The sequence below is a fragment of the Gadus morhua genome, chromosome 23, assembly GCF_902167405.1.
Source record: "Gadus morhua chromosome 23, gadMor3.0, whole genome shotgun sequence".
NCBI lineage: Eukaryota > Metazoa > Chordata > Actinopteri > Gadiformes > Gadidae > Gadus > Gadus morhua.
The window spans coordinates 19933612-19958319 of NC_044070.1; the positions used below are offsets into that span (position 1 = coordinate 19933612).

Consider the following 24708-nt stretch of genomic DNA (forward strand, 5'->3'; position numbering starts at 1 on the left):
GGCATCGGTATGAGCGGGCTCCGCTCCACTGCCCGCGGGGCTACGCGCTGGCAGTCGGGACACTCCTGGCAGTAACGCGCTACGTCTCTACGAACCCCGGGCCAATAGAACCGCGCCACCACCCGCTCTCGCGTTTTGTCCATGCCCAGATGTGCGCCGAGCAAGTGTGTGTGGGCCATGAACAAAACCTTCGACACGTAGGGTCGCGGTACCACCAGTTGTTGTATTACCTCCCCCCCGCGCACGTCGACCCTGTACAGCAACCCCCGCTGAGTGCAGAAGTGGGGGTGGGTCAGGTGGCTCACTGAGTCCCTCACCTGACCGTCGTGGGCGACCACATGTCCCCACGCGTGCCGCAGGGCATCGTCCCGATGCTGGGCCGTAGCGAACTGTCCCGGACGGGCCGAGTTCTCCCCCCCGGCCTGGGCGAAGTCCGATAGCTCAGTTAGGGGGGAGCTCTCGGGCTCCTCGGGGGTGTTCCCCCTCTCGGAGGCGGTAACGGTGTCGGAGCTGGGCCCGGCTCCGTCTCCCGGTACCGGGCGTACCTGGTCCCCGGTGGATCGGGGCGGGCTTCCCGGTGCCGACGGACCCTCTCCTCCGGAACCCGGCGTGTCGTCCGTCTCGGTCCGCGTGGCGGTCGGTCGGCGGGTCGCTCCCAGGGCTGGTCCGTGGTCGGCGGCGGTCGTCGGGGCGGGTCCGGACTCCGACCCGGACTCTCGCGTCGGCGGGCGCCTTGCCCCTCGCTGGGCCGGGCGTCCGCTTCGGCTGGCGGGACGGTGCAGCTCTCGTCCCCCTCGGTTCCCCCTCATGGAGCTCCAGAAGCGGGTGAAGATGGGGCAGTCCCGGCCGATCAGGAACGGCACCGGAAGGGTCGGTACTATCCCGGCCCGGGCGACGAAGACCCCCTGTGGTGTGCGTACTACCACGTGGCAGGTTTCGTACGTCCGGGTGTCGCCGTGTACGCAGGAGACCTGCATCGGGGTTCCCGGTCTGCCCCCGGCTAGGTCGGCCCTCACCAGGGTCACGGCACTCCCCGTGTCCAGCAGGGCATGGGTGTCCTGGTGCATCACCTTGATGGGGACGGTGGGGGAGTCCTTGTCGCCCTGTGTCCAGCAGGTCGCCAGCATACAGGTGGGGCGGTCTCTCGGGGCAGTGCAGGCGGAGGGCATGGGGACGTCCTGTCGGTCGGGACAGTCCCGGACCAGGTGTCCCCGTTGTCCGCAGTGGTAGCAGCGCCGGATCTCGGGTTCCCCTCGTTCTCGGGGCGGGGTGGACGGCCGGGTCCTCGACGGCGGTGTCGGAGTCTCTCTCCGGGTGGCCCGGGGGTTGGGCCTCGGGCCCGCCGCCAGCCGCTGGGCCACCTGCCAGTTCTCCAGCTGGCGCACGAGGTCGTCCACGGTCTCAGGGTGGTGGTGGGCCAGCACCCTCCGGGCGTCGGGGGGCAGCTGCCGCACGACGTTGTCCACCACGACCCGATCCACGGGGCTGGGTCCCGCTCCGTCCACCAGCCACCTCCGGGCTAGCCGACATTGGTGGGCCACCTGGGTCCGTACGAGTCCTCGGACGTCGAACGTCCACTCGTGGAAATTTAGGGCCTTCGCAGCAAGGCTATGTCCATAGTAGGCCAAGACGGCCGCCTTGAGTGCGGGATATAGGCACGCGTCCCCGGGGTTGAGGTCCTGACTCGCCTGCTGGGCGGGTCCGGTTAGAAACGGGGCCACTATACAGGCCCACTGGGCCTCTGGCCACCCCTCCCGGGTTGCCACCTGCTCAAATGTTTCTAGGTAGGCCTCGACATCGTCGTCGGGTCCTAGCTTTGTGAGCCGGCTCGTCGGGGCGGTGATCGGCGGGTCGCGGGTGGCCTGCTGGGTCAGGCGGAGCACCGCCTCCGTCAGCAGGGCCAGGCTGGTGTCCGACTCTCTCGGGCCGGCTGGTCCTGCGGCTGTCCCGGGGTTCTGCATCTACGTCCGCGGGTATTCACCTCCGCGAACGGAGGAACCGCACCGGGGAAAAAAAAAGAGAAAAAAATCCAAAAACGAAAAGCCACTGCCCAAAACGCGGGGTGGGGTCCTTACCGGGAGCCGTGCGTGGACCGAGTTGCCTGCATTCTCCACCATATGTGGTAACTCGGTTAGGTAGGAAGGCTCAAAGCAAGGACCAGGCAGGGTGTGAGGGTCCAAAGCCTCAAACGGCGGTTTATTGCACTCGGTATCAAACAGTTTCTCAAGCGCACGCTGTACATCCAAGGCGGGGGGTTGCTTGAGTCGTGGTCCACGTGTCCGCCGTGCGGCTCACGGTGCGGGGTCTCGGTCCTCTGCGTCGTCCTCTCTTCCACTCGACTCTCCTCGTTCTGTCGGCTGGTGGCCTCCTTTTAACTCCTGGGTGCCTCCCGCCCAGGTGTTCCTCGTTTCCCCGATTGCGGCTCTCCGGAGGACGGGGTATGTCGCCGGCTGTTGGCCACCGGCGGTATATCCCGGCCTCGACTCTCCCGAACAGGGGGCGTGGCACCGGGGAAATGCCACAGTTTGTGTATATGTGTGTGTGTGGATATAGATTCATAAACAATGTGTGTGTGCGGGTGTTTGTGTGTTCATGTCTATGTACATATGTGTCTGTGTGTGTTTATGTCTGCATACGTGTGTGTATGTGTATGTGTGTGTGTGTTTGTGTTTATAGAGTCATGAATGATGTGTGTGTGTGTGTTGTCGTGGCAATTCCTTGACCAGATATTTCGTCTAAGACAGATGAGATTTCCAAACGCAAAAAAGCCCCCAATACTTGTGGACATTTATGATCATATACATTTGTAATAATAGTACAAACAACGATACATCACAACATGCATCAACAAACAATAGAAAAGGCATACAACACAATAATCCGAGGCCTCAGATGGGAGCTCGCCCTGCGTCTCTCTAAAGGTTCACAAGGAGAAGTCCGCTGCATGGCCAAAGTCAGGAGCGGTGAGCTAGCCAGAGAGGCTCGCCAGGGCCCAGCTGGTTAGCAGCATTCTAAAAGCTTTCCCCGAGGGGATGTGAGAGGTGTCTCTGAACGTGTGCTGTCCCCCCCCCCCAGGTCCCTGCTGGACCGGCCACCTCCACCTAGCTGTCTGTTTGTGTGTCTGCGTCAGTTTGTGTGTCTGTGTATCTGTGTGTGTGTCTGTGTATCTATGTTTGTAACTGTGTGTGTGTGTGTGTGTGTGTGTGTGTGTGTGTGTGTGTGTGTGTGTGTGTGTGTGTGCGTCTGTTTGTGCGTCTGTTTGTGTAACTGTGTGTATGTGTGTAACTGTATGTCTGTGTCTGTGTATCTGGCTGCACATGCCCCCTCCTCTGTGGGCTCGGCCTTCACCTGTCATAAATAGAAAAAAGCACACACCTCTACATTACAAAATAACCGTTGGTACGGTCATAAAGTCAGGAGGTTTAGGACCTTAACACACAGACAACCTCAATTTTGAGGTAGTATCTGACCCGATGTTTTCTGGGAAAGCATTTCTAAACTTCTGTTTTTAGACGGCTGAGAGAGGAAGACACAGACAATGACAGCGCTGGGCAGTGTTGTGATTCAGACGGTCGTGTTACTGACGGGGCTGGTCGTCGTTCAGGGAGGTAAGGTGGACCGGATCTAAACCGCCTCTCTGGCAAACCTAATATATATAATATATAATATAATATATAATATAATATTTTTTGTACAAATATATCCTTTAGGTTTAATGGTGAAAATAATAAGATTAAATACAAAATAAAATGTTTATTTTTCATTTGAAGTAGCCAGGAATGATTCCATTGATATAATATTAGGTTTGTGTTTGGGTTAATATTCGTGGCATAGTTATTAGCTAGGGTTTGTAATGTTGGGGCACAGTAACAGACAGGGGGTCTGGAATAAAAAAAATGGAATTTAATACATTTGATTTCCTGTATTCTGGTGCATTTTGGGGATGGCCACTACCTATTTACCTACTATTCATTCAGATTCATAGCCTACATCCTGACTTGCAGGGCCTGGACAAGCTTACACTGCATATACAGACCTGGCCATTCCACCAGCCATTGCTATTTGAACCATTGTTGTTATTCTGGTATTGAGACAAATCATGATCACCGTCCTATAGCGTCTATTTTTTGTGAGTCTCAATGTCTACTTCAAATGCAGTTAAAAATATGGGACAGTTGCTTCATTTTGTTTAAATGCTGCTACAGGCCAAAAGACTAAATTAATATGTAACTTACTTGCTCCTTTTAAGTATAGCATTGCTTGGGGAGTCCAATTCATCCACTGAAAAGGATGGAAAGTGCTTACAACTCTGCTAGTTAGCGATCTATCTCTTCTCTAAAAGTTTTGTTGCGTGAATGCTGCTGAGGGAGGTAGCCTATTTGAATGATTCGCTGAATTGTCCAATAATGTGGTGATAACAAAAAAGAAAGCGATACCATTGGCCTGGAGCGCACACTGGTGCGACACGAGGGCGAATTTTCTTGCGCCAATGAAAAGCTTTCTCTGCTTGATAGACAGAAAAAGGTTAACGTGGCCGTCGCCCCTGACTTGGAGGAGGGCTTTATTTAAAATGTATTTCATTGACGTTCAGACGCATTTAAATGGTTGCTGGCAGTGACAAGTATATCACAATTAAACGAGGATAAACGCTATGTATTTTTGTTGATTTATTTCGTATTGATAATAGTTGATTAATAGTTGGCAGATATATTCAAGTGAATATTTCACGGAGGGGTGGCGCCCTAGCGCCCTCTATTGACCCACCGCCACTGCCTGTACACCTGTTCTCGTGTTCACTTGTTCAGCTGTTCACCTGTTCCCGTGTTCACTTGTTCACCTGTTCACCTATTTAGCTGTTCCACTCAAGTTCAAGTTAATTTATTTGTCTCCCATGGGAGAAATTTTGTTAAGAGACAGGGTACTGCTGCATAGATAAACATGGAACATACAGAACATCCAACAAAAAGAAAGTACATAACTGGTAACCAGATAGGGACCAGAGTGTAAGAAGATCTGAGCTGTGCAATTTGTCCTACCTACTAGTCAAAAGTACAGTGCTAGGTCACATTTAAAGTGCAGTGCACAATAAAGTGCTGGTGCATATTAGAGTGCTAGTACATATTACCTGTTCACCTGTATGGAGGAATAGAGGCTGAATGGTTCACCATACTTTTCGCAACGTTCTTTTGATTAATGTAATTATCTTGATTATACTTTGTGTATGTTCTAATAAGTTGATATTTTTCATTACTAAAAAATGGAATCTCTGCAAATCTTTCTTGGAAGCGTATCAGACAAGGAACCAAGCCAACCTCAGCCTCTCAGTGACTTTTAGTGTGTTTCCTGTCGCTACACATTGATTAAATCTGAAACTTTGAGTTCCTACTAGAATCACTAGATTCTGCTCACATAATTTTTGACATAATTTGAACTTAACTCAGACAGAGACTAAAGTTATGGTAAATGGTAAATGGACTGCATTTATATAACGCTTTTGTTGTAACCAGTGGCCACCAAAAGCGCTTTACAATATGGCCTAACATTCACCCATTCATAAACACACACACACACACACACCGAAGGTGGCGTCAGCCATGCACGGCGACAGCCAGTAGCTAGGGTGAGGTGCCTTGCTCAGCGACACCTCGGCATTCAGCTAGGAGGAGCCGGGGATCGAACCAGAGACCTTGCGGTTACGGACAGCTACTGCCGCCCCAGCTATCAGGTGGGTCAGGTTGCGTGAGAGTAGGCGAGAGAGGAAAGCAGACTGGGAAAGATAAAGTCACTACGTAGAAAAGAAAAGTGTGTTGAACAAAGTAAGCTCTGAAAGGCATCAAAGAGCATGAGTCCAAAGTCTGGATTAGTTAAGAGGACATCGTGTTAGGGTTGTGGGTGCAGGCAGGCAGGTAGGACCCAGATGCAGACGGTTTAGGGAAAACTGCACTTTATTTCCGCCAAAAGGCTAAGGCAAGGAGCAAGAGCAAGGGAACACAGGTAACCACAGAGAACACGCAGGACCAACAAACCACAATGACAGCACGAGGAACAAAGGAAAGACAAGGGCTTAAGTAACAAAACACAAGACACCCAACGAGGAACAGAAGCGACATATTAGGGGAGGGAGCAGTAATCAACACAGGAGGGAAACACAGGGAGACACACCAAAACACAGAGTCGTCTTTCACTGCCACAGATTGCAAAAAAAAAAAAAAAAAAGTATATTTTATGAGCGATTCAATAGGATTTGTTGAGGAGTAGTCACTTATTATCAGTTATCACCATCATAGCATTACTTATGCACATGCTTATAAAGTTAATGAAGAGCATGCCTCAAACCCTACCCTGTCCTCTGATCTCCAGACACCCAGGTGGGCTGTGTGTTTGGGGGGAGCTGTGTGCTGCCTTGCCGCTTCCAGCCAAACAGTGATACCATCCTCCACTGGGTCAGGAAGGATGGGGAGAATGTTCAGGTCCACTCCTACTATGATGACCAGGACCAACTGGGATACCAGGACCCTCTCTACAAGGGAAGGACCTCCCTGTTCCATGACCAGATCTCAGGGGGCAACGCATCCCTTGGTCTGTCCAGGGTGAACCTCCAGGACCAGGGCAGGTACCTGTGTTACGCCAGCACTTTAGAATACAACCAGGAGACCTTCGTCATCCTGACAGTGAGAGGTGAGCTCAAGTCCTGTTTTTATGGGATGTCATATTTTTATAACAAAATGAAATATTGAGCAAAGAACTCTTTGAGTTTCTTGTTTTAATGTGCTGTCATGTTGTTGCAGCTCCTGATCCAACTCCTGTTGCTACAGTGTACATTGCACTAGAGAACAACACTGTCACCTGTAAGTCTGAAGGACTTCTTTACTGAACCATGTTCACTGGGCCAGGAACTGATAAGCCACCTTAGACATCGGGTGTAAAACCTTGTTATCTAGGGCATGTTTAATGAGAAGGCATTAGGATGCGTCTTTCTTTCATTATTATTATTTGTTATTATTCTCATTCTTATCAAATAAACAATAATAAACATTTTCTTTCTTTTTCAGGGGGATCATATGGCACACTTTGGATCAAATTAGGAGTATTTTTTATTTTATATTTTTAAACTTCCTCATCTGTTTACGTGTAAAAAGTAATAATTTCTAACATCATTTTTGCTAACATTTATTGAATCATTTTTATATCATTTTTTTTTTAATTATCATGAAGCTATTATTTTCATAAATCTTTGTTTTTACTCTTTGAACAAAGAAAAATGAAAAACATTCCAAAAGGGGCAATGGTATAATCCGGAGAATGAATGCAATAAATCTAGAGTCCACAAACGGCCAGACAGGGAAGATCAAACACGAGGGAGATCAAACATGCGCTATCAGGGCTGAAATCTGATTCCATATAAATCAGGTTACAAGCAGTCAGAGTCCGATGGGTAATTTAACACAGGTATGGCAGAACCAAGGGGAAAAGAGGAGGATGAGAACTAGTGGGAAAACGAGAATGAGGGGATGCGACAAAGAGTGAAGGGATGCTCTTTGGAGCAGAACAAACAACCAGCATTGGAATGATGCTGGAGGAGGAAATATAAGAAACATTTGTGAGGTGAAGCAATGACAATCCTGAAGGTATCCAATTCATTTGCTCCGTACTGAGCAATAGACCCTTTTCCCAGAACTGTCATCACAGGTGTAGCCCCCCAACATTAACGTTGGGTGGGTAGGTCGGTTTAATATGTGGGTCAGGCACCAGCATGGTCAATGAGTGGTGGCCTATACTAGTTTACATTTAGTGCTATTTTTAGGTGCAAGGACCTACAACATACAATAGTTGTTAAAGGCACCCAGTGCAACTTTCGAGGCTTAAAATTAAACATTCAATTTCTAGTCTTTTTTACACGTAGTAAGGGTTAAGGGTTGTGTGTTAGGGTTAGGTCCGTGTGTTAAAGGCACCCAGTGCAACTTTATGTAAACATTCAATGAAAAATAAACATTCAATTTCCAGTCTTTTTTACACGTAGTAAGTTTCAATAACTCCATACCATTACATACCGACATTCAAGCAGCAAAGATGAGATGTCGTTGTGTGGTGAGAACTGATAGAAAATCGATAACAACAATGCCGCCATTTTCTTTATTTTTTGTAACCTACAATAAATAAAGCAGGCTTCCAGTCAATGGAAAAATGGCTTCTCCCCACCGGCGATTGTTGTTGTTTACGATTTTCTATCAGTTCTCACCACACAACGACGTCTCATCTTTGCTCCTTGAATGTCGATATGTAATGGTATGGAGTTATTGAAACTTACCACGTGTAAAAAAGACTAGAAATTGAATGTTTATTTTTCATTGAATGTTTACATAAAGTTGCACTGGGTGCCTTTAACACACGGACCTAACCCTAACACACAACCCTTAACCCTAACCAGCGACACTGGTCAGCGAAAAGAACCTATTAACTTGTGCCGAATAGATATTTTAGTTACAATTAGCAAATATTAATGAAGGGTTAGATAATAATGACTAGTTTGCTATTTATATGGCACCTTATTATAAAATGTTACCCAATAGTTTAGTCTATTACTTGGCTGCCTTAATACAAGAAACAAGGTACAAGAAAATACTGAAAACATTCCAGATGATGCAATGGTAATAAAACCAGAGTGCACAAACGGCCGGACAGGTAAAACAAAATACCTTGGAGATCAAACACAAAGATATCAGGGCTGTAGGGAGCGGAGGACACACTGGGGTGCAAAGACTATCTAGAAAGGGAACGGATGAGACAGGGAGGTTGTATGCAGTCAGAGTCCGATAAATACTTTAATACAGGTATAGGAAAACCAAGGGGAAGAGCGTAGGAGCATTTCAGGGCTACATGAAATGTAGCCCTGAAATGCTGCCAGGTGTTCAGCATGTCTCCTGCAGGCCTCCATGTAGCGTCCCACTGTAAGCCAAATCCACCAAGCTTTGAAAACATTGCCACAGCGCCCCCTGATGAAACATCACATTAGGACAGTAGAGCGGTTATTTAATACAGAATATTATTTCTGGTTTGGTCTCTTTACTATGCCTTGTGTTAAAAGTCACCGCTCACAAGGGATAAGGCAATGGTACATCGTCTTATACTACAAACAATGTTCATTAGGCCAGCAACGTGATGAGCCACTTTATTTTCAGAAAGTAGGCGATCCATGCTGCCATGCAGGAGAACAGTGTGTGTGTCTGGGTCTGTCGGCTTGGTCTAAGACTGTGTTTTGCAACAGGACTGTGCTGTGCTGTATTGACTGTGTCAATGCAACAGGTGTGCAGCCTCACCCAGTCACAGAGTCCATCAGTCTGACTCGGACCAGCTGCTTCAACCAGCCACCATCCACACACTCGACAGATACATTGGTGTCTCCTCGATTAAGCTTTCTATTTTCTTAGGATTTGTTTTTGAGGTTTTACCTTTTCTATTGTAGAGTGGGAGAGACAGTAAGGTATGGGAGAGAGGAGGGAAGACATGCAGCAAAAGACCACGGGCAGGAATCGAACTGCGCAGATCTGTCATTTTGTCCCCATTAAATTAATGGCGACCACATCACATTAAAGGGGGGATATAATGCCACCAGGTGTGATGAGATTAGCCATGACAAGCCCTTTGAAATCTGCCTTTTCCTGTTGGACAAGTGGGAGTGTTCACCCGTCCTAGATGTATGATGCATAGATAAGCAACATTTGCTACAGTCAACTGGGTAGGCTGGTAGTCTGATCTATCCAGCATACATCTAGGTGGACACACCCACTTGTGATGTCACTTAAACACATGAAAAGGCAGATTTTCAAAAGGCTTGTAGTAGCTAATCACACTCACACCGGGTGGCGTAATATCACTGCATTAAATAAATAAATATATTTTGCTTGTCATCTCAAAGCTCACTGCAGTTTTTGTGTTATTTCTTTCTGAGCAAAAATCCCTTTCAATTAAATTTCTCTCTCACCTAATCAAAAACATTAAACTGTATCAATACAACTACATTAGAAAAATGCTGTGCAATATATATAGTCCATCAATAGTAGAGAATGGATTTCCTCTATTATTATTTATTGACCAGACCCTATAAACTTCTCACCTATACTGACTAGCTTTTTTACACACACGCAATTAAATGTATTGTACACTTGAAATACCTCTGACGAATTGAAACATCATATCACAAATTATTTGTTTGAATGCAAAATAACAAACCACTTACTGCTTTTACGTGAACACTTTATTTTGATCAAATTGTATTTTTCACAAATATTGCCATTTAATTATATTCCTAACCTAATTTTAATAACTAAGTGATCCATTACTCGTATTCTTAATCCCAAGCCAATAAAAAGTCATAAATGTCAGCCAGGAGGTCTAATCAGTCCAGGTTAAGGTTGGTGTTTCCTGATCCTGTCAGCAGTCCAACAACAGGTACAGCTGAGAGAGGACGACACAGACAATGACAGTGCTGGGCAGTGTTGTGATTCAGACGGTCGTGTTGCTGACCGGGCTGGTCGTCGTTCGGGGAGGTAAGCTGGACCGAATGTAAACCGTCTCTGGCAAACCTATTATCAAGACTTCTTTTTTTGTTTGGTTTGTTATGCTTGATATTTGGACTAGCACCAGAACACAAACGGACTAATCTTTTTTGCTCAAATATAACCTTTAGGTTTCACTTATAATGATGAAAATAATAATATAAAATACAACTGCTTGATTCTGCTTGTAATATTTTTACTTCATTTCGCGCTTTTCTCATACAGAAACAAAAGCTGTCTCTAAAGACGAACCCAGGTTCTCAGAATGGTCAGGTGATGTGAGAGAAGTCGAGAGACGAAAGCACACTGGGAAAGATAAAGACATTATGTTGAAAAATGTGTGTTACTGAAGAAAAAATACATTCTTCAAAATACATGCAACCTAAGTCTGTCGTCTGGATAAGTTTAGAGGACTTAGTCCCTATTTTTTATCGGTCTGAAACGCAAGTGAGATGCGCCAAATGTAAGTAGCTTTGTGGGCGGTTCTATGGCGATGTTGCTATTTTACCGGCGCAAAAATGACTCTTGCGCCCGGCGCAAATCTAAATAGGCTTGGTCTGAAGTAGCCTAATCACCCGTAGATGGGGTTTGGGCGTAACGTGCAGTAAACCAATGAGAGTGCCAGCTCCCATCCCTTTTAAGAGCCATGAGTGCATTTGAATCTGAAGAGTTGATATTTTGACAGCGCGTTTGCAGTCTCCAATGGGACAGATGCATGACCAAATTAATTTTAAACTTCAAATGGATCAGTTTATGGCCAAATAATATGGCCTAATTCACACATGGAATAGCGTTTTCTTCCACAAATAAATTTCGGCAAAGAAAACTTAGCACACATATGATATGCGGTAACTGTGGTTCTATTTAATGATATACGCAATACAATAACAAACCACGTACCAGTATTTTATGCATTATCGTTATCGACTCGTGTTCCTAATATGCATGTGTCCCCCCGTTAATATACAGTGCCATGGACTGTATTATGCGTTACGTGTTTAGTTTGCGTGTGTGTTTAAACAGATGGACGCACACACGCGCGCCCGCATTCATTCATTATTTTTAAAACTCACTCGCGGTAAAACAATGTTTTCTCACGATCAAATACTCCTCAATCCTAAAAGTTATGGGCTTGTACACGATGTCTCTGTCAAGAAAATATGTTTGCTGTACGTTGTTTGCAGATGCATTGATTTAAAAGTACAACTTATTACCGCTGTATCAGCTGTTCTTTCCCAAATAATTTATCAAGAATGTGTGGCTAGGTAGATGAGAGAAGCAAAGTGTATGCGCGAGGTGCACAAGCGACATTATGCATGCGCCCTTAAAATAGCATCTGAACAACGCGCCACTGACCTTAAACCAGCTATTTCCTGGTTTGTGGCGGAATTGTTTCCTGAAAATGCAAAATCGCACCTGGGAACGTTTGCGCCAGCACACGCACACGATCATTCCCTAATTTACCGATGCGTGGCGGTGGAGGGAAAAGAACGCTCTGCGCCAGTTGCAAACTAGCAACGACACATGCGTCAGGGTAGAAAGTCAATTGCGCAAGATGGGGCCCTTAGTCTTCTTTCACTCTCTCAGATTGCAGATGTCATATTTTACGAGCAATTCAAGATCACTTATAAACATTTGTAGTATTACTTATGGACATGCACCATTTGCATTTATACACTTTAATATGTGAAGTACTGGTACTTACCCACTTTATAATTTACTAATTACACTTGACACTTTATAATTTATTAATTATATTGTTTATAACGTTTGTTCTTTTTTTCTTTACTTCAGCATTTACTTTAGCGTCTATTTTTGTTCTCATTAGTACTTTGTATTTTTATTGTATTGTACCTTATCCTGTGTTTTCCACTGCTGCTGGCCTGTTGAAACAAAGGAATTTCCCCTCCGGGGGATTAATAAAGTTGTTATCTTGTTTTAATAAAGTTAATGAAGAGTATGCCTCCAACACCCCCCTATTCTCTGATCTCCAGACCCCCAGGTGGGCTGTGTGTTTGGGGGGAGCTGTGTGCTGCCTTGCCGCTTCCATCCAAACAGTGATACCATCCTCCACTGGAACAAGGTGAATGGGAAGGATGTTCAGGTCCACTCCTACTATGATGACCAGGACCAACTGGGACACCAGGACCCTCTCTACAAGGGAAGGACCTCGCTGTTCCATGACCAGATGTCAGGGGGCAACGCATCCCTTGGTCTGGCCAGGGTGAACCTCCAGGACCAGGGCAGGTACCTGTGTTACGCCAGCACTTCACAGAACAACCAGGAGACCTTCGTCACTCTGACAGTGAGAGGTGAGCTCAAGTCCTGGGTTAACCTTAACCCTAACCCTAACCCCAACTTTGAGTTACTTGTTTTAATGCGGTACAATATTATCTAGGTCATCGTTAATGTGAAGTTATTTGGTTCTGTCTTGCTGTCACTGTTTTTATCCTCATTCTTATTAAAGAAAGAATAATCTTAATTTTCTTTTTTTGTTTCAGAGGGATCATATAGCACACCTTGGTTACAATTAGGATTCTATTTTTATGTTACACTTTTAATCATCATCAGCATCAGCCTCATCTGTTTACGTTTAAAGAGAAGTGTTTCTTTTGAATTTTTTGTATCATTTTCTATAATATTTTCTCTTGTAAATTACTTCACATTATATTTTATTTCGTTCTTTGTGTCATTTTCTCTTTTATTTTAAATTAATTAGTTGAAAACGTTTGTGTGGTTATTTCTGGGTCATTTATTAGGGATGTGATGGGTAGTTTTATCTGTATTATAATGTAATAATCAACCACATTTATATATTTTAGTTTACTATATACTGTATATTCATGTTAATGATGTATTTTGGTTTGTCTTTGTCTTCACTGCCTCACTGTGGGAGGTCTAAAATGAGCGTGCTTCACCTCAAACACACGATGCCTCTGGTGCTGCACAGATGTGTTATGTTGTACCCATTAAGTTAATGGTGACCATATCAAATTAAATAAATGAATATATTTTAATCATCTGTTGCTTGTCATTTCAAATTTTAGTTTTGTGTTATGGTCTTCTGAGCAGAGACACTGTGGCGAGCAGCACGGGAAGAACCAGACGATCCCAGGTCAGAGAGTTAGCTACTCTCTTACAGATAGTTCCCTAAAATATATAAAAGTGGCTGATTATCACATTATTAAACAAAAGAAAATCGACAATGATTATACATAATCATTGGAGCATCCTTTTACTTTAACACCATTAAATTGCCGCGCGAAATTAGCATGTTTGAATTGTTCTCATTTTTGAGTAGCCTTCTTATCAAGTGCAGTTATGGTGGGTGGAGATTTAGATTATTTACTTAAAAATAATTTTACCAAACTACCACAACAGCAGCGAATCAAAATAAAATCCGATGGCAGGCCAACACCGAAGATGAAACTGCGCGTGGAGAGAAAGCAAGGCTTCTTTCGGACGTTCAATGAAGAAAACTATACACGAACGGAGTGGCTAGCTTGCAGCAGCAAACCTCAGCGACTATTTTGCTGGCCGTGTCTTCTTTTTTGGCAAGGATTCGTGCTCCCTCAACAACCCCTGGGTCACTACAGGATTCGTGGACGTTGCCAACTTGTCCCGGGCAATCGCGAGGCACGGTAAATCAAAAAGCCACATGTTATTTATCATCTCAAATACTGTGATTGTGTGAGTCTTGTTACACATGTTGGAAAAAATAACCTGCTGAGTACATCACATGTACATTACAAATATAGCTAACTCCTACCCTAGCCTGATGAGCACATCACATGGCAGACACATTACAATATAGTCAACTCTTGCTCTAACTCAACGAACACAAACATGATAATATATAGTCAGGTCAAGGCCGGAGCCGAAGGCCCCATTTCCCAGGCTGGCAGATGGTGGACACTCAGACAATGCACCAGTCATCCTCAAGAACGGGAGAGCCACATTAATTTATCACACAGGAGACACTTTGAAGCTCTCCCCCGTTAGAAGGAACCAAGAGAGACACCTGCCCATAACAAGGGCCTGAGAGCCACATTAAATTATCACACACGAGACAGTTCGGGGGGGCTCTCCCCGTTTTAATTTATCACACCGGAGACATGAGGAGCTCTCCCCCGTTAGGAGGCATACACACCAGGGCCTGGGAGCCAAGGCCAAGCAAAAACACACAGAACCACACACACCTCAAACGCACACACCTCATCGAGAGGAGGATACAGCATAAAACTGTACCACACAGGGACTCTTCACCTTCTTCTGAAGCAGACCTTCCACGGAGGCGAAGCTCCGGACGAACCATCAGCGCTGATTAGGGACTTAGACATATTCGATTTCTCACGCTTTATGACTCTGTATAACCGTTGCCACTTTACTTAATAAATCCAAGGTCCTCGTGCCGACAGACTTTATTACCTCTCCGTCTCATTTTATCTGGTCCAGTAACTAGACAGACCGTTTTTCCCCTCACACGTGAACATGAAACTTGAAATAGCCGACAGCCGCGCTGTCGATTCTTTGACTATTAGCGGCTTGTGCATTTCGGTCGGCGAGGGGTTGCATTTATAATAAAATGTATAATTTAATGAGATGTTTAGGAGTAGGCCTACTGTGTGTGTGTGTGTGTGTGTGTGTGTGTGTGTGTGTGTGTGTGTGTGTGTGTGTGTGTGTGTGTGTGTCAGATTACAGGCATGTGTAAATCCTGGTAAATGACCAGGTGCTCAAATAGCTCTTATAGTTGCATTAAATACAACCAAGCTGCAACGTACTATTTTCTCTAAAGGTTTGGCCTCACTTGGCTTCCTCAAAAAAAATCCCCACGCCACGCCACTGCCTCCAACACCACCCTGTTCTCTGATCTCCAGACCTCCCTGTTCAATGACCAGATCTCAGGGGGCAACACATCCCTTCGTCTGGCCAGGGTGATCCTCCAGGACCAGGGCAGGTACCTGTGTTACGCCAGCACTTCACAGTACAACCAGGAGACCTTCGTCACCCTAACAGTGAGAGGTGAGCTCAAGTCCTGCTTTTACAGGACAAATCTGAGTTTCTTGTTTTAATGCGGTACAATATTATCTAGGTCATCTTTAATGTGAAGTAATTGTTGTCATTGTTATTGTTCTCATTCTTATTAAAGAAAGAGCTGTTTCAGAGGGATAATATAGCACACCTTGGTTCGAATTAGGATTCTATTTTTATGTTATCCTTTTAATCATCTGTTTACGTATGAAGAGAAAGGTTTCTTTTGATTTTTTTGCATCATTTTCTATAATATGTGTTATTGTAAATTACTTCACATTGTATTATCTCTCATTTTTTGTATAATTTTCTCTTTTGTTTTTAATTTGTAGAAAGCATTGGTGTGGTTATGGTCATTTATTAGTGATGTGATGGGTAGTTTTATCTGTATTACAATATAGGTGATTGTTTGTAGGCCCTGGGGCTAGGGGCTACTTGCAGCGGTTTCCTTTCTCGACCTTTCCGAAATGTAAATACAGTTTGACAGGGCACACCCAAAAGGGCGAATGGAAAAACATATGCCAAACTACAGGAGAGGAGGAGTGGCCCTGCAACAGGATCCTTTCTTCCTCCCCAGATCATGTTATCGTTCCAATGAAGTGAAGTTGAGTCGTCAAGCTGCAGACTGAGAGGCCCAAGAGGCACGAAGGAAGAATAAGATGGCAGAACTCAACGGTGTTCTGGTCCGAACAGCCGTGTTCCTCATGGTGGAGGTCCTCGTTCAGGGAGGTAAGCTTGACTAATATGGAGACAATTCCTTATTTATTTATTTATTTTTTTGTGATTATTTGGAGATCTAAAGGTCAAAAGGTAAAGGTAAATCTACACGTGGGGATATTTCTCACATGATCGTTGCCAATGTTGACCTTGGGTGTCTTGAAAGGCGCCTCTAAATTAAATGTATTATTATTATTATTATTATTGTAATCTAGGCCATTTTGTCACCATTACTTTCTAATAGAACATCCTGTTTTTCCGCTCTGTCACATTGTGAACGATCCTCTCTGCTCTGAATGTGTGGCGTTCTGTTCTGAGCAGCGGTTGATTCTGATGTCTGTGTCACAGAGAGGGTTATTCTCAGACACTTAGTTATTATTATAACACTATTATAACTATTATATCGCTCATTATAACGCCCATGCACAACAACGGTAGACTACAAAGTGCTCCCTGGCTCGTAACCATGGGGATGACACGCCCCTCCTTTGCTTTGCAAATTGGTTAGCAGAGACACGCAAAAACAAACAAATAATTTCAATCGTGTTTTCTCTAAATTATGGTCTTAATTCAGTGGCAGTGACAAATTGCATATATAACTATGTAATTAGATAATATAAAACATATGACCATGTTTAAAACCACATAAATAATGAAAGATGATGATTTTTGGTACCAATAACACATATTAGGCATATAATATAATGTATTATATATGTTTGACACTATATATTAGGCCTACTAATAGATACTAGCGGGGTTAGGGTAGGACAATTGTTAATTTTTGAACTGTAGTCATACAGAAACCATTGGAAAATTCCACCTGAGGATAAACCTGCCTGAATACATTGGCTTTCAGTCAGTCAATCTAACTATTGGTTAATTAATGTTGACAGGTGTGCACTGTTGTGGGATAAAAGAGGTTAGGGTTAGTTGTCAGTGGACGTTTGGTCTATGCATCACATTGTTTACAGGGTTTAACTTCTAAATATCTATCACTATGACAATATGCTATGGCAACGGCCAGTGGCGCAAAAAGTGGGTATGCACTATATGCGGCGCATAGGGGCGCCGCACCAGAGGTGGCGCCAAAGCGATGGAAGTAAAAATATTTGAGTCGGGATTTTCTGTTTTTAACAGCGTTTGTGTACATGATATGATGATCAATAATAGAGAAACGTCACTGATAAGGCCCTCTTACGCACACGGCGCTCCAGTGGGCGCCCCCTCGACCACGCCCTGGAGGCGAGCGCCAGAGTGTCTTCATTTGAACCGCATTGTCATCTGATGACACGTACCTCAATATGGAGAGGCAGAGAAGAAAGCCCTCAGGGTCACAACATAGAAAAAGAAAGATTGGGAAGGAGAAAGGGTGCGCAGGGATGAAAGAAAGCTTTTCAAAGTGGTTGAAAGTCGTTTTTATGTCAGTGTATGAAGAGGAGGCTTGTAAATATTCAGGTTAGCTAAATCTACTAGTAAAACAACAGGTTACTGTTGTCTTGCAACTGTGTACTGATCAGAATGGAGCCTACAATATAACGGATCATTACAAGAAAAATAAAGGAACTTGTTTGTGGTTATTTTGTTTTAGTTCAACCTCTATGCAACTCTTTGTTTTATGTCAATAGAACCAGTAAAAGCGGTTTGGTGAAGCTAGAGTTAATGACACGCGCCTTGTGGTGGGCTATAATAACTGGCAGTGTCTTTCAAAGATACTGAAGCACCATGAAACAAGTGGTTACCACATAAATGCTTATCTGATGTGGAAAGAATTGGCATCCCGCTTATGCCTAGGTAAAACTATTGATAGCGAATTGCAGAGAGCCTGTTGACTCGAGTGATCGACTGCATACTCTTCCTTGCAGAAAGAAACCTGCCACTGAGGGGGACAAAATGCAATGTTAGGAAATCCTAGTAGTGGACATTTTCTGATCCCTTATAGCACGGTATGATGTTACTCTGGCAGAGCATCTTAGAAAGGCTGCCTCTAAAAAAAACACTGGATATCTGTCCTGGTGCACTCAAAATAATTTTTTTGATTCAATATCAGAGTCTGTTTTAGGTCAAATTTGTGCCCAGATAAAAGCGCCTGCTATGTGTCTGCATACCCCCCAGAAAGTAGGCAGTTGCGCCCCTGGCAACGGCTCTGAAAGGAGAATGCTACATGTCAGACACCTCAGACCGTAGGCCATTCGGAGGATGAGATAGATGGGAATACTTTCATTTGTTCTTTATATTGTATTTTTGTACTTGGTTCCCAAATGGAAAGCTGGGAGATTTCCCCACTTCAAACACGGTAGTTTATCCCTTAAAATGGATCAAATGTGTTTTAAAATGGTATTGGCCAGGTGCTGTTCAATCTCCAGACACCCCGGTGGGCTGTGTGTTTGGGGGGAGCTGTGTGCTGCCTTGCCGCTTCCAGCCAAACGGTGATACGACCCTCCACTGGGTCAAGGTGAATGGGAAGGAGGTTAAGGTCCACCGCTACTCCCGGGACCAGGACAAGGACCAGGACCCTCTCTACGAGGAAAGGACCTCCCTGTTCCATGACCAGATCTCAGGGGGCAACGCATCCCTTAGTCTGGCCAGGGTGAACCTCCAGGACCAGGGCAGGTACCTGTGTTACACCAGCACTTCACAGAACGACTGGATGACCAGCGTCACCCTGACAGTGAGAGGTGAGCTCAATTTCAATTTTTATAGGATTCCATCCTATAAATAAATATAAACGCTGTATTGAGCAAACGTTAGCTCATTAGTTTTGTGTTTTAATGCAATACCATGTCGTTGCAGCTCCTGTTGCTAGAGTGGACATTGTGCTAGTGAACAACAATGTCACCTGTCAGTCTGGAGGAATCTACCCAAGACCACAGCTCACCTGGTCCGTCAGTCCTCGCCTGTCTACTGTCCTCCAGAACACAACCGAGGTCAATGAAGATGACCGGGGACTCTATGACATCAGCGGCTCCTTAAGGACTGTTTACAATGACACAGTATCAACCTACAGCTGCTCAGTCCAAAATGAACACAGTGCAAAGAAAGCCATGATGAGGCCACTCCGTAAGTCTTTGAATATTAGAATGGCAACAGTCAGAAGTAAATTGTAGATTAGATAGTGCAATCCAGTTTGTAATGGCCGCTAATTGGAAACATAGGAGAGTACTGCTTCGTACCTTGTTGTGAAAATATTTAAGTTTGCAACATCAAGTCCATTTCCGCATAAAAAATTTAGTTTGGGACCATTGATTTTTTTATTTGGTCTGGGATTTGCGTTCTCCATTGGTCTGGAAAGGAAAAATGGTGACATTGGTCTAATTTCTCCACAGATTTCGTAAAAATACCTCGTATATCTCTGACTGTCCGTCCACTTGTCTGTCTATCTTCATCAGCTCCAATGCAAAGTGCTCCCAAGAGTGAGGTGTTACTCCCTTGTGACGCCTCGGGGCTCGATGACATCACCTGGACCTTCAACCACAACCAGACCATCCTCAGAAGACAAGCAGGACAAGAGAAGGTGGTGGAAACAGAGTGGCAGCAGCATGTAAGAGACCTGTCTGAATCAGGCAGCCTCCTGCTGTATGTGACCTCATCAGCCCAGAGTGAAGGGGCGTACAGGTGTACTCTCAGGTACGCAGACGAGGAAGACGTAACCCACATTGAACTGAAGATACTGGAGGACCCTGTTGCAGGTAGGCCCTTCGTGAAAATATAATATATATAAATATAAAACCAATCTGTGAGATGCTAAACCACCCGTGGTGCAAAAAAGCAACATTGTTTCAAGGGGGCAAGGGTGTCCACTGTCCATTGTCTTCTTTAATGAACTATGTTCACTGGGCCAGGAACTGATAAGCCACCTGAGACATTGGGTTTAAAACATTGTTATCCAGTTCATGTTTCATTTGAAGGTATTAGGATGTTATTTGTTTTTTTTCTCATAGAAAGATTAATCAATATTTTCTTTTTCTGTTTCAGAGGGTTCTCATCTCTCACTTCCGATGTTACAAATACTTATTGTTTTCCTTATAATCTCCGTTCTCATCCTCTGGTTATCTTATCAAAGAGTGGTCGAGCAACCACGTGAACGTTTTTTTACAACTGGATATCTATTCCAATTTTTCTTTTTTGGTTTCATTTTTATTGTTTTCTTGTTATTTTGTTGTTGTAATGCACAACTTATTGCTTCTCTTATTTAGAGTAATTGGTTTAAGAACGTTGTGTGGTTATTTCTGGGTCATTTATGAGTGATGTCGGACTGTGTCGTTTTATAAATATGATTGGTATGAAGCTAATATTAAAGGTTGCATCAGCGATGTTGGGTGATGTCACTTTTGTTTGTATTTGAAGCGAGAACCCAAACAAACAGCCGTGTTTTGTGCGTCCAGTAAAAACTATCATGAACGCAGCGAAAAAAAACACAACACACACCCCTTGTAGATGATTGGTTGGAATACTATTTATTTGGGTTTTGAGTAGGGATGTCCGATATCGGCTTTTTTGCCGATATCCGATATGCGATATTGTCCAACTCTAAATTTTCGATTCCGATATCAGCCGATACCGATGTCGATATTTGGGTTATTTATTTTTCCTCAAACCTAATTTAGGTAACATTACATATCTCCTGTTGTGGAATTAACACAACATGCTTAATGTTATTGTGATGCCCCACTGGATGCATTCTTGAATGCAACAAGGCTTTCCAAATGTTAACATTGTCTGTGCAAAATAAGAAAAATGCTTCAACTTAATTTAAGGGAAAAGTGCCATGTTTATTTTTATTTTTTTAATGGTCTCAGACAACAGTTTGGATTACACTCTCCCTGAGATAATCTTGACAATGCCCACAACAAATAGGGCAAACTTGACTTCACAAATGATAAAACATTGTACCTGAACAACTATGTGCAACATAGCAGTATGTTTCTTTAACTAAAACTCAATAACCTTAATTGAATAAATGCACCAATATGAGTCAATTACAATGTGCACTGTACTGCACAATTTTGAAAACATTTATTTGAGCTATAAAAAAAAAAAAATAAAAAAAAAAATCGGTTTTAAGGCAAAAAAAATCCGATACCGATATTGACCGATATTACATTTTTATGCTAATATCGGGCCGATAATATCGGACATCTCTAGTTTTGAGTGGTCGGTAGTACCATTTTTTTGTTTTGTATACGATCAGGGAGTCAGGGGCCATGTGAGGGTACCCCACTGGTTGAATGTAGGTTTTTGTGTTTTCTTGTATTTTAGCTTTTGTTTGCCGTCAAAGTAACACATGCAAACCGTGTGTGTGCCACAGCGCATATGTTCCAAATGTTGTTGTTTTTTGGTAACTGGGTAAACCTAAAAGTGACAATTCATCAACCAAACAGATCAAGATGGATTGGTGCTTGTAATGAAGCCGCCGGCTACGATCGAACATTCTCCAGTGGATGTAAGTCCGTTAGGACTATTTTATACTTTATGTTGTAAGCGCCTCTCGGCATAGTACTCAGCCAATATTGTTCTTTGTATGATAGGAGGCCGATAAAAATCTTGGATGGGTCATCTGAAAGGACTGAGATGTGCTCAGCATCTCCAACATTACAGATAAAACTAGGCTACCATTTGCAAAAAACGGAGGGCTACGCAAATAGTGAACTGAGGCCAGGTCCTCGATTGGTAGTGTTGGATATGTAAGGCTGGAGAAGTCATCTAGAGAAATTCGGTGAGCTCAGCAGGTGCTGCTGGATGTACCTAGGTGCAGTCAAAAAACAAAAGGCTACAGAGCCTTCGCTGTGGCCGCTCCTAATATTTGGAACAGTCTCCCCCTGAGTCTGAGATCTGCCCAGTCTATAGACCAGTTCAAAACGCAACTAAAGACTCACTTTTTTACACACAGATTAAGATTTTATTTTATGTTATTCATTGTTGTTGCTAATATGCAATTTTAAGCCTTCTTGTTCTTTGTTTTGTTTTTTATATTGTATTTGTGTACAGCACTTTGGTCAACTACTGTTGTTTTAAAATGTGCTATATAAATAAACTTGACTTGACTTGACTTATTAAAACTAAAGATTTGCGCGATAATCTATATCTCTCCAGCAAAAAGTCATCCGATATGCCAAGATGTCGAGCCGTGGTCTTATTAATCACTCCTGGTGGATTGCACATATATTTGCGCTCCGATATCAGCAGGCCTCTCATTAAAAGGGCATGCCATTGTGAACACATGAAATCTGCGGTGAACGCCGGTTTGAATACCCAAAACCGGGTTATGTTTCAAACTTAACCTGCGCAAAACCTGCTCCGACCAGGTTTGATTCAGAGCATATGTTTCTATAGTAACTAACATACCGTGTTCATTTTGGAACGGAAAACCTAGGGTTACCGCAAACCCTGGGTTAACTTACCCGGTTATGTGATAAAACCGGCTGTGTGGAATACCCCACTGGTCTCGAAGCACTTATAGCGTTCCCGTTTGTCTTTGTGATTGTGTCATGAAATTGGCTAGACGTTGTTTATTGTCAGCTACATTAGCCTCTTCAGCAAACCAGCTCGAAATCAAACAACACAACTTTACATTGTATTGAACGCACAGCAAGGCCGTGCAATGCATATATTGGTGACCGGAATAAAGTAGCAATGTCATACATTTTGTAAGAGCATTGAAAATCAACATTAAAATGACCAACGTGGTACAAATACAAAGAAAATAAATCTCTACACGGGCACAGCCATTTTTGTTGAGTGTCATAACTGCACTCGGGGCCTGTACTACGAACCTCGATTAGAGGGTTAGCAAGGTATGTTGAGCTCAAAGCCTGGGTTAGGCAATATCATCCCACCGCAGACACAAATGGGCGTTCTCGTGTGGTGGGGGTTCCTGTTTACGCAGACTGAAACGCCCCCTTCTTATTCTTCGTCGCCTTTCTCGCTGAACTGTATTAAAATGTCGAAGTGTACTGCTCCGAAACTATGTAAATAGTGTTGTAAATAAACTTCAAAAGCTTTTCAAATCTTATTTGGAAAATAACTTCACATGGTGTGTCTTTTAACAATTTATTCGTTACCAGCATCGTAGTGTTGATCAGCAGTGAAATAGTCCGCCAAAGACGTTGACGTCGCTTAGCAACCCAAGACGCTGGGGTTGACAAGTTACCGGACTACTTCCCATGCAAGTGAACAGAGTATTCCACGACATTAAGAAGACCCATGTAATGAAGGCCTATACTATTTCTGTATATGGCATCGATTACTCCTCAGATTAGGCCTATAAAGCAATGATAACAAAAACCAAAAAAACACAAACGCTCAATCAAAGTCCCGGCCCTACCCGGCTCAAGGATAGTGATGGGAAATATCGGAGAACTCTGCTATAAACCGGCCTAACTTTCACCGTCAACACCGAACCCCTTCTTCGCACGGCTGTCAACATCCAGAACATTCGCTAGTTAGATTTTCTCAAACAGAAGTTTCAAAATAAGATCTAGTAGTAAATACTTGTAGCATAGAACTAACTGTTAAATGTAGTACTATTGTACGCCCTTACTCATCGTGTCCATTAGAGGGCAGTGTTGACTTTACCTCTGTGTTACCTGACACTTCCTGTTCCGGTGTCTGAGTTGTTACATGTGACGATGTCGAGGAGAGTTGCAGTTCAGTCGCGTTACTCTAAGTCAAGAGCAACAACAAGGTAACAGAAGTAAGAAGAACTGTTAGCCTTGAGAAGCTACTAGACGAGCCTGGATAAAGATGGCGCCGAGAGACCCCCGTGAAAATTGAGGACTCTACAAGCCACAGCCTGAGCAACGTCTTGGAGATTGCGAACTATAAAAAGAATAAAGGTGAAAATGGCCGGAGCAGGAACGCTACATCAGCAGATCGTCTTTGATGGAACAGAAGATAAGTACGGTCTATGGGAAACACGATTCCTTAGCCGTTTACAAATTCTGAAGTTGAAAGACACCATTTTGAGAGCCCGCTGGCGAGGCTGCCGTAGCTGCAGATCCAGTGAAGAATGCAGATTGTTATGCTCAACTAGTGAATGCACTAGATGATAAGAGCCTATCATTGACATCAAGACATGACGCCGCCGATGATGGAAGGAATGCCTTGAAATTATTAAGAGAACATTATTCTGGAAAAAGCAAGCCCAGGATTCTAAACCTGCAGGAAACCAAATGAGGCATGGTTACAATTAGTTTCTTGTTTTAATGTGGTGTCATGTCGTTGTAGCTCCTGTTACTAGAGTGGACATTGGGCTAGTGAACAACACTGTCACCTCTAAGTCTGGAGGAATCTACCCAAGACCAAAGCTCACCTGGTCCGTCAGTCCTCGCCCGGCTACTGTCCTCCAGAACACAACCGAGGTCCATGAAGATGACCAGGGACTCTATGACATCAGTGGCTCCTT

General features: G+C 44.0%; 1 protein-coding gene and 2 long non-coding RNA genes across 3 annotated transcripts; all 3 read left to right on the forward strand.

Annotated features, from left to right (window-relative positions):
• The first annotated feature begins 3431 nt into the window (after positions 1-3431).
• Positions 3432-7157, forward strand: LOC115537739 (V-set domain-containing T-cell activation inhibitor 1). The gene is made up of 4 exons (XM_030349796.1): positions 3432-3608; positions 6361-6678; positions 6789-6848; positions 7053-7157. The coding sequence occupies exons 1-4, from the start codon at positions 3539-3541 to the stop codon at positions 7109-7111; spliced, it is 507 nt and encodes a 168-aa protein (XP_030205656.1). The 5' UTR covers positions 3432-3538; the 3' UTR covers positions 7112-7157.
• Positions 7158-12119: 4962 nt separating this feature from the next.
• LOC115537773 (uncharacterized) lies at positions 12120-13573 on the forward strand. The gene is made up of 2 exons (XR_003974874.1): positions 12120-12868; positions 13058-13573. It is a non-coding gene; the product is annotated as an uncharacterized LOC115537773 (long non-coding RNA).
• A 6088-nt stretch (positions 13574-19661) lies between these two features.
• LOC115537775 (uncharacterized) lies at positions 19662-20617 on the forward strand. The gene is made up of 2 exons (XR_003974876.1): positions 19662-19993; positions 20280-20617. It is a non-coding gene; the product is annotated as an uncharacterized LOC115537775 (long non-coding RNA).
• Positions 20618-24708: the final 4091 nt, after the last annotated feature.